This window comes from Clytia hemisphaerica, unplaced genomic scaffold (genome assembly GCF_902728285.1).
Source record: "Clytia hemisphaerica strain Z4C2 unplaced genomic scaffold, Clytia hemisphaerica genome assembly, whole genome shotgun sequence".
Classification (NCBI taxonomy): domain Eukaryota; kingdom Metazoa; phylum Cnidaria; class Hydrozoa; order Leptothecata; family Clytiidae; genus Clytia; species Clytia hemisphaerica.
In genome coordinates, this window is record NW_027103890.1 from 827488 (window position 1) to 838405 (window position 10918).

The following is a 10918-nucleotide window of genomic DNA, read 5'->3' on the forward strand; positions in this document are numbered from 1 at the left end:
CGTAAAATAAGAACCAATAGTTAACAAAAAGGAAAATTTTAACAAGTTGAAGGTCTATCTACACTGTAATGAAATATTGAATTATTCGAATTTAATTAGCATAGGGGGGTCTAGTCTGAATCGCAGACCTCTACAAAACCACAGGTAGTACGAATCCGTTAGTGGATGCCAGCAGCCTAAGGGGGGTCTTAATAAGAGCGGGGGGGGGGTGGATTTTTTTCTCTTAACAATTAGCGGGGGACGTCTATTCGGGAGAAAAGAGTACTTTTTGCTTTATTTCTACTATGTCTGAATTACCATAGATTGAAGGTTCATCATCCTGATGATGATTTCCCCTTCTTTTTCCACTCAGGATGGACCTGGCGGAATTAATGAGGTTACTGAGCGCAATTTTAGTGACATACACGTTTTTTTTATCAGAACACCTAAAATTTGGCTGAGCCTGGATGTGCTTATTTTTTTAGCAATTTTCAGCCTAAAATGTTCCTAAATGCGTTCTTAATTTTTCAGACTACTCTAAATCGACAATATCATGCAAAATAAAGAGCACTTAAAATTGGTAAAATTTGGACAATATTTGACTCTCGATTTTAGAAAATCCATTCCTAAGTTCGGTTAAAACTGCTTGAAAAGATAAAATTGTAGTTTCGTGTCATTTTTTTCCAAATTGAGGCTGGGCATGTTCTTACGATGTTCCCAATTTTTCGACGAATTTCAGCCTCAATGTTCTTATAAACTGGGTTCTAATTAAAAAAAAACGTGTATAATTTCACGGACGGTAACATTCTAGTAGCCTATTATACATATGTACTGCTACAATTTTCACACACACGGTTTGTCAATGGATGAGAGGCATATAAAACGGCTGTGCGAAGGAGTATCAACCTGTGAACATTTACAGAGAACTTAGCACTCAACCGTAGAGAAGTTTAAAATGCGAAAATAAAAAAGGCTTTTCCCTCCTCATACAGATCATGAATCATTAGGTGTCAATTTACGTGACTTGATAAATAAAAGAAAACTTTTTTTTTCCATCACATTGTCATTGATATTGATATTTTTCTTTCAATCATTAAAACGTCAAAAAGTTGAAATTCTTAAAAGTAGTCCTGCGCAAAAGAAAAATATTTGAAAACACAAAATTTTTTTATTTGCGCTACCTGAGTCAGTCAGTGGCATCTCTATCGCACATTTTTTTGCGGTAGTGAATTCGATTCTAATTGGATGAAATTGTAGACTCTGGGTGACGTGATATGATGGGCATCTGGCAAAAGGACACAGCGCTGTTCATTTTTCTACTCGGAGGTAAGGAAAGTTTATGGATTCAAAGCTTTTTGAGAAAACCGATGCAAAAAACGAATACTTTTAATATTTAATATAACCAGTTTCAATAGAAGAGCCGTAAAATCTAACTGGAGTAGACGTTGACTTAAATTCGTAGCATGCTAGGTGCCACCACCTCGGGTTCTACACTTCGAACGGTCCGGTAGGGAGGGCACGTTAATCAGGCATCTGATAGAGTACCTTATCGGGGAAAACTTCGTCGGGGAAAAGTGACGAATATTTTCCCCGACGAAAATTTTCCCCGGCCTTAATGCGTTTACCAACTACCAGCAAGTGACGAATTTTTCCCCGACGAAAGTTTTCACCGATGAAAATTTTCCCCGACGAAGTTTTCCCCGATAAGGTATGTAAGATGTTTAATTCCGATCTAATCTCACATAAAACTAAAAACATTTCTTAACAGAAAGCCACCAGAAAGTGTTACGGAAATATCATTCAAACCAAAAAGGCTAAGAAGGAAATGAGACAGTTTTATCAAAACAGAAAACATATCGGTTACAGCCCTGTTGCTGCTGTCAAAAATTGATTGTTTATTCTGCGATGCCGGTTTCTTTATGTATAGTAATGACTGTCTTGTTTTGTTTACTTTGTGGCAGTATAATGAATAGTCTGTTTGTTTATTTGTTTAAGAGTAAGTTACAATGTCTCCGTTTTATCTAGACTGGCACACCAGTCGGGCGGCATCACAAGGGAAAAGTGAAAGTAGGAGTTAGGTAAGCGTAGGAAGAAATTTTGTCGGCGGCAATGCTAGTCTCCGTTTTATCAAATGTGTTCAGTTTAGTAGAATGGTTAGTAATATTCTAAAAGGAGGACTGGAACTCGGAAACACTTTGGAGATTTAGAGCCCGAGGGGGGGGAATTGGGCAAATGGAGGGTACGGTATGTGCCGCCTTTAAGGGTACCTTTTTTGGACTTCCAAAGTCCCGCTAAGGGTCGGAAAAATCAGAAAATCAAATTTCAGTCCCACTAAGGGTCGGAAAACTAGGAAAATTTCAACTTTTTACCCCCTGAAAGATCAAAATCTGGTCAAAATTGGTCAAATTTGTCCCGCTAAGGGTCGTAAAATTCCCAAAATTTTCCTTTGTTTTCTCCTTTTTAATCCCGGTAAGGGTCCAAAGTTCGAAAGTCGGGCGGCACCCCCCAGTCAGCTCGCAACCCTAGTACCCCCCCCCCCCCGGATTTAGAGTGAGAAATATCGATAGCTTTAGGCCCATTTCCTTAAAAAACTTTATTAAATTCAAAGAAAATTTGAGCAAGAAACTTATTTGATGCGTCTTACTATATATGTGCCAAACCATGCGATCATAAACGGAAAATTTTCAGACGGTTTCTTTCCTTCGATTATAGACATATTTCCGATAGGGGAAGTAGGAGCTATGACAGAATGCTGTTTTATCAAACATTTCAAATCTATCACAAATGAACAAAGTTTAAATCTATAATAAAGGTCAAAATACTAGAATTAAAGTTAGAAGTATACTTTAGCTAATATCAATATTTATCTTTAATGCTTGACCACCCACTCCTAATATAATCCTGAGTCGTGTGAAAAAAGCTGATTCTAAATATTTGTCCTATATGGTATGGACTGTCACGAAAGGCTTTTCATCATGGCACCGAAGAACCATGTGAAAATATTTCTAAAACATATTTTTGTTTTGAAAATTTTTATATATGACCTTATGCGTCTAGCGATATTTAAGTTCGGCGACCTCGGAAGGAAATACTTTTAAAGAAAAATACTGCGCTATTCAATCACACCATTCAAAGATATAGCATAGAATATTCGATTTACTATATTTACGATATCCTTAAATTTGGGGCTTTCCGAAAAACGGTAAGGATTAGATCAGATCTTTTCAGCACTTTTGGGAAGATTCTTCGTTATCGGGAAGTCAAGATATGACTGAATGTCATGCGGAACCGTATGATGATCAGCAAAAACCCAAGCATTTCAGGCGATATAACATTAATTTATAATAAATTTATAAAACATTTCAATTTCAAAAATTTTACCTAGCCGGTAAACTTGCTTAATTGTCAAGTTTTTTAAAACTTACAAAAACACGAAAGTTTGAGCCCGATCGAAAAGCACCGTGCAATAAAATTAAGCTGTAGTGAAACTTAATTGGTGAGATATTTTCATTCGTGAAGCATAATTCTGCCTGTTTGAGAACTTTTTTTTAATTCGGAAGAATCTTTCGGTAAACCCCCTTCTCACAGACCTACTGGGACTCCTTCCCACTGATAAAAATTGGCCAGAATATCGTCCCCAGTGGAATGTTAGCCTCCGATTTTTGTCCCCGCTGAAAATAATCAAACAAACCAATCCTCGCTGCAAGATATTTACTATTGTTCGCATCCCCGAATTTTCTGACTTGAAAACAATATAATTGAAATCCTCAGCCACAAAAATTATGGGAATAGCAATCCCCATCGAGTTCAAGCCCGTTATTTTTATCCCAGCTGGCTGCGGAAAAATCCTACCGGGTCTGTGATAAGGGTTCCGGTTCGAGGTAGAGACGGTGCGGACTGCTTTATTCGCAAAGAAGGTACATTTCTACCAGGGTTTTGACCTGTACAAATCTTGGCTTCCCTTCCAAAATAATTAATACTTAACTCTACTAAGGCGAAAAAAGCTTAGTTTGTCTTCTTTAATTCTTATAGAGCATTTATAAATCGTTTAAAGCTTAATTACTAAGAAGGCTAAGCTTTTAAACTTTAGACATTCAAATATAGAAATTCAACTCCTTTTGTTGAATTAGAACAGGTTAGAAACAATGTTTATTCTGTCTGGGTTCACCTTGTTTGTATTGACATGTCAAATATGAGCTTTTGAGACGGGAATGCAAATAAATGTATGCTTCGTTTAAAAGAGGACTGACTCAGCCCATGAACAAAGATTACAGGAAATTATAACATTTACTAACGTCCTTTTCAATGAAATCGAAACTCAATTTTAGAGATGAAAACTAGAAATAAAATAGAAGTAGCTTTTTTCGTTGAGGTCAAAAAAACTTGAATATAAAAAACAACTGTACTTCACAAACCTAGTCAATAAAATAAAAAAGTGGTGGAAGTTGCTTGTGTTCGAACCAAACTCATAAAATTTTAGTACGAATTTCGCCTTGAATCAAAATTGAGGCAAAAGGAGAGCCATATACGATGTTTGCAATAGCACACCGTGGCGAATCTAAAAACATTGATTTTTCTGTTTGAACGAAATTCAACCCCATCACCCTTTGCGTTTATTACGCTTATACACAAATTACAAAGAAAAAGTAATAACTTTCACAAAGACTTTTGAATTAAGACGAAAAGGATTGTGGGATTGAATTTCGTTCAAATGAGAGAAGTAATAATCATGACGTTTGCATAACGAAGCGCTATTGAGAGAGATCGGGATGCTCATTAACTTAACATCCCTCGAACCCGAAAAATTCTTCATTGCCTGACCCTTCCACCAGTGGAACCTCTAATTAGTGGTCATCGTCAGGGAAACGGGTCAGTTTCCGCTTATTAGAAGTATCCGTATTTAGTATTTTAGAGTGTCCGTCATCACTATCTATCTTTTTCCATAGTCATCCTTTCATCAACATTTGCTACCGATTTGGACCCTAAAGACTTCCACGTCGAATGCAAAGAAGGTGGCTTCGAAATCACTGTTCCATTAGAGAAAGTCGGTAACTTAGAATTCAGCTTTATTGACCAATCATGTCACTCCTTTGATAATGGCACACATCTGATTGGTTCAACCGGCTACACGGATTGTGGGACGGTCACACGAAAATTTGATCGAGGAATCGAATACACAAACGAACTACTAAACCCAAATTTCTTAGTGAGTGAAAGCAAGGGTGAACCATGTCCACACCTGAAATTGAAGATCACGTGTTTCATACTTTATGAAGAGCACGTGGAATCTCAGAGAAGGAGAAAACGTAGGAGTGCAATCGAGAGTCGTATTGAAAGAACGACAGGATGTCAAAAAGAGGAGACAAAGAAATATGCATTTGGTAAGTTGTGGAAAACTAAAAATTTGTTTCTTCAGCACTAATCTTATCTAATGCATCTATAGGTAAAAAATCATAAACCATCTGATTATCACATGACAAGGGTCCATAAAAAGCTTTAGAAATCTTTGGAAAAGATGGACTAATGATTCTTTGAGTAGCATTCTAATTCTTTAAAAAAGGTAAAATCAATTCTACTTACCTTTAATTTCAGTATTGTAAATTTTTAATCTTATGACTTGGATGTCTCGTCTTCTTTCACAGATGAACCGAACACTTTAAACGAAATCAATTCTGAAAAGAGTCGCAAAATAATTTCCTGTCCATTCCTAATTGGTATCGGTGATCACCTACAACCAGATCGTGTTTTAACAAGCACGTCAATCAGCCGCGCGATAAACGTCCATAGAAAACAAACACCTTGCAAACCACTGAAGCAGAGAGGTAATATTCGCTTACTGATGACAATGCATGGTGACCAATCATTTACAACGGGATTCAATCCAGAATCACAATCTACTGATGGCTGGTATTCAGATGTTTATTATCAAATCTCACACTTGTCTGGTCATGATAATTTCAAAATGGTACCGGTGACTTGTTACGCCACACCCGACTCAGATCCGAACAACCCACTTAGTTATTACTACATCTCAAACGGGTAGGAACTTAAAAATATTATTTACTACAAATTCATAATTCTGTAATAGAGTCTCCATAACTCGAACTTCATCAAACCATCCATTAACTCGAACAAAATTGTCGACACCGTGAAAATTTTATCATCATATGCAGTGTCAAAAAAACTTCACACCCACATAGGTTTGACAAAAAATTATTTCAATTATTCTAGGTGCGCAATTGATCCAACCGTCAGATTCTACAAGCCATCTGCAGACGGTTCCTCGAGATTCAGCATTACAAGTTTCCAATTCATTGATTCCAAGAGTCGATCCTTCTTTTCACATTGCGAGGTTCTGGTGTGTGACAAAGATGATCAATCTCCACAATGTCAAAAAAAATGCCAACAAGAAGGAACTCAGAATGCTATCAGTATCGCAAAATCACGCAAAAGACGTTCATCTTATAAAGTGGTCAAAACAAAAGATGGTAAGGGTTTTCTTGCGTTCTCTCGACTTATATTATTTTAGGTAGACACCCAGCTTAAAAGACGAAATTGGCCAAATAGATGAGATTGAGAGACCACTACGTAAGGCCGCAGAGGGCCAATTTCACAAGAGAAAACAATAAAATTAATTTTTTCAGGTAAAATAAGATTGATCCACTCAAAACCTCGATGTCCCACTTTGTTACACGTTGAAAAAGTTGGCAACTTGAATATTATTTATAAAGTTCTGGTTCCGAGAAACTCGTACGATTTGCGTCGACGAAAGTCACCACAACCTTTTCAAATCACAAAAATAAAAGAAAGAAAGAAGAAGAAAAAAGGAGAATTATCGTTTATGTTGAAACCAGGTCGTTTTTCAAAGTACGTCATCAAAGAGTGCACTTTTGGATATCGCCAGCGTGAGCCGATCTTAAGAGATGGGTAAGTCTTCATATTGATTGTACAGGCAGCGTTAAGTTAAGGAGAGTCTTCAATTTATTCATTTCCGCCACAGCTTTTCAGGATTAATTCTAAAGATCTACTAACTTGTCCTTTACCACATTGCAACAAAAAGGTTCGGTGCCAATGGCACACAATGTTGTTTTAACAATGTCATGTTATAAGAACGTTTGGATGCACCGCATTGACCTGTATATAATACTTCCACAACTTGGTGATTTAACGAGGAAGCTAAATTTCATAGTTGTTGAGAGAATGTCTTGTTATTGATGGGTGATGAGGATTTGGTTACAGGCTTAAAATTCTTCAGTTTTCAAACGGAGATGAAGTTTCATTTCATTCATCTTTCTAACTTGGTAATTTGGTTCCGGACAAAATGATCTGGTCTGAAATAAGGACATTTCTGACATTTTATTTCTAGGCGTTCTCTACGAAGCAGTGAATATAATGGTATCTTCAATGTTGAACCCAACAACGTCATCACCATAGATACCAAGCATGAAAAATCTGATCCTACAAAAAGTTCAAAGTTAGTTTGTCATTTTATCGTTTGCGACGCATGGAAGAATTGTTTAGAAGAATGTCCTGCAAGGAACAAGAAAGGGAGGCGACAGAAACGTGCTGATATTGTGAAAGAAATCAAAGATGGCGGTAGGTGGATTTCCTTGGATTATAAAAGTACAATCTAATTCGACATTCTACAATTCGATACACTCCGTTATTCGATTGAAAGTCACTGTCAATAAGAAATTTCGTAAACGACGTTCTACTATTCGATACACTCCCTTATTCGATGAAAATCCAATTCCCCTTGAAAATCGAATTAAAGAGTGTCAACTTTAAGTCTGAATCAAAAAGGAGCATGAATCTCTAATCAGCAGACTAGTACCAAGGTCGACGGACATGTGAGACTTTAAAGGAACTAAATTTTGATGAAGAGTGCCTCATAGAAGAAACTCTTTAAGTTTGGATTTAGCAGTTCTTTGATACGGTTTAGGCTACTTGTAGTTTATAGCCTTTAGAGACTATGGAAGCTCGTTCGCGTTACGTAACTTTTTATATCAATGTTTTATTCCATAGGCAAAGACATTAAAGTCGAATGTTTAGCTAAAGGTATGAGAATCGACATCTTGAAACGATCGTCAAACACTTTCCATTTGAGAGATGAGACATGCCAAGCGAACAGTGACGGTACTTTGAGTACGTCCTACAATAAATGTGGAACGAAATTCGTTGATGCTGGTGATCACTACTCTTTCACCAACGAAATTGTTGAAAAGGTGAGGTACCTTAGCAGGCAGATGAGAATTCGATGAATTTGAAAAGTTTATCGATTAATTTTTTAAATAATATTTCGAAAATTTTGCGAGAAAAATGACGCTGAATGTGAATCTGTTTGAAATTTATTTTTTCAAATCGCTACTTAAATTTTGCACTAACGAATACATAAAAAATGTCTATCCGTAGCCAATGGGAAGATTGTCAATAATTGTTTTAATAAGGTTCATGTATATTGGAAAGCTGAATTTTGAGAATTCGACAACATCTAACTGGGAAAAATAAACTGGTAAAGAGAGGTTGTATGTAGAAAGAAAATGAAGTTCCTCCATTGCATTATGACCAATCTCGATTCATAACAAGGTAAAAACAAACGAAATATTTTCATTTTTAGGTACCTGATAACATCAAGATCATTCGTGGTCCATTACTGAAGAAAGAAGTCAAATGTGTGCTCAGAAAATCGCAATCCTCATCCAAAGCGATCCGATTAACCAGGAAACGTTTGACGTCAACCGGTGTCAGTTCATATCAAGTCAAAATTGATATGTTTACAGATTCCAAATTCACTGAAATAAATAAACAAACACTTGTAGAAATTGATGAAAATCAGGATATGTTTTTCGGCGTGAAAGTCAGTAGTGAGGCGTTCAGAAATAATTTGGAAATCCATTTGGACACATGTATTGGATATAACCAGCCAAAGAATCCGAGAGAGAAACGCAAAACACATGTTTTCATCAAAGACGGGTAGGACATTTTATTTTTTGGAATAACCAAAAAAATGCAATATAATCTCCTACGATATTGCACAAGTGGAGTTTATTCCAAACAATATACCAAGATACCAGTCTAAATTTGTGCCCCTACACTTGGACCCAAGGCTAAAACTATTCTGATCAATGAAGTCTAAGCCCGAAGGGCTAGAAGCGAATCTCCTTGGTAGGATTATCAAAGTTGCATGGCCCAGCTCGGATCGCCTGGTTTTTACAGAAATGCCAGATTGAAAGCAAAATTTACCGCTAAAGTTCGAAAAACAATATTACTCAAAAACAAAGGAATCGCTAAAATCGATCCGTCGTCAATTATACGGCGCATACTTTAATACTTCACTTTTTCTTGCCTGAGAAAGGTTATAGATTCGCTTCTAGCCCTTTCGGGCTTATACTCCATTGATTCTGATCTGGGATTCTGTAATGGGATCCAGCACTATAAACCAAATTATAGACTCTATGATGATGTTGACGTATCTAAGTCTCATATTAGCACCAGGTCCTGACAATGTGTGGCTTTATTCTGAATACAATTTTTTTTGTACACAGGTGCCCATACAACGACAACAGCGTCAAATTTTATCCGACAACTGACGCGTCACAAGTTCGATTCAGCGTCAAACCGTTCAAATTTGACGGCCAAACAAGTATTATGATTAATTGCTTCGTAACTGCTTGTGGTGTCAATGATCAGAACTCAAAATGTAAGAAAATGCAACGTAGAAACGCAGATGAACGATGCTCGCGTTAACAGACTTGGTTTCACGTGGATTAAGTATGCTGTAAAAAGAAGTCATTCATGATATCCATAACGTAATGTTTTATACGGTAGCACCCAACCAGCCGCCCGGGCGTTTGCCATTAGTTTTATTGTTTAAATTCAAAATTGAACCCCTTTTTTGGCTGCTTATGTTTAAATTATTACGTCATGGATAAGGCGAAATTTAGAGTGTCCGAAAAAACAAATAACTTCTGATCCACTTTATATCAAGTAATTAAACTACAAAAGAAAAGTAATGAATGAATTGTGATGTATGTATAAAGTAAACTGCTTCGAGTGTACCGGACAATAAAAACATTAATTTATGACTTTTGACAAAATGGCTTTCAAATATGTATAAACTAAAATTTACTATAATAAAGAGTTGACTCAATATCTAAACTCAATAACTAAACTCGATATCTAAACTAAAATTTACGAAATAATTCCTTATCAAATCTGTAGAATGTCATTTTGTTTTTGGTTTCGTTGATTTTGACTCGGTCAACCAAAGTGTGAAACTCTATCAGGTTTTGAGTTGGGTCGAACAGTGACCTTGGCATCTGAGGGGGAGGGCGGGGTGTCGAAAATACGGACCCTGTCGGTTTTTTCTGGGAATTTTAACCAATTTTTTTTAACTTTACAAGGATGAACCCGAATAATTTGAAAAACTTAGACTTATATTCTAGAATTTGATAATTTTGGACTAATGTTAGAGATCTCGTTGGATTTAAAAAGCTAGAGCCTTAGCTTCAAGTATACATACTCTCTGATACACCTTTTCGACCGTAGCCGCCAATTGCCACCCGGGCATTTTTTTTCTCCATCTTACCACCCTAAAACTGTTCCAGTCTTTTTTCTCACCTATAGACAATAGAAAAAGCTGGAAAAAGGTGTAAAAAAGGGTTGGATCGAGTTTAGAGGGGTGATTGAATAACAAAGTGGCACCTGACTTCGCACCTGACTCCGCGACTACGGTCGAAAAGGTATTATGACGATATAAATTGGGCAAAAAAGTGTCCATTCATTTAAACGTACATTTAACGTTTTACAAACACTCAAATGGCAATATTTTGCCTGGGCCAAAAAATTATCAATTTTTTAGAGCTTTTGAATAAGTTGTACAGGTTTGGGTGACTTTAAATTTTCAATTTTTCGAGATTTTAGCTTGAAAACTGTAAAA

General features: G+C 36.5%; 1 protein-coding gene across 1 annotated transcript; it reads left to right on the forward strand.

Moving 5' to 3' along the window:
• Positions 1-1043: 1043 nt before the first annotated feature.
• Positions 1044-10202, forward strand: LOC136808600 (uncharacterized). The gene is made up of 9 exons (XM_067065134.1): positions 1044-1305; positions 4926-5360; positions 5622-6018; positions 6211-6467; positions 6624-6906; positions 7346-7575; positions 8005-8204; positions 8597-8952; positions 9525-10202. Exons 1-9 carry the CDS (start codon positions 1254-1256, stop codon positions 9724-9726), a joined length of 2412 nt encoding a protein of 803 aa, XP_066921235.1. The 5' UTR covers positions 1044-1253; the 3' UTR covers positions 9727-10202.
• Positions 10203-10918: the final 716 nt, after the last annotated feature.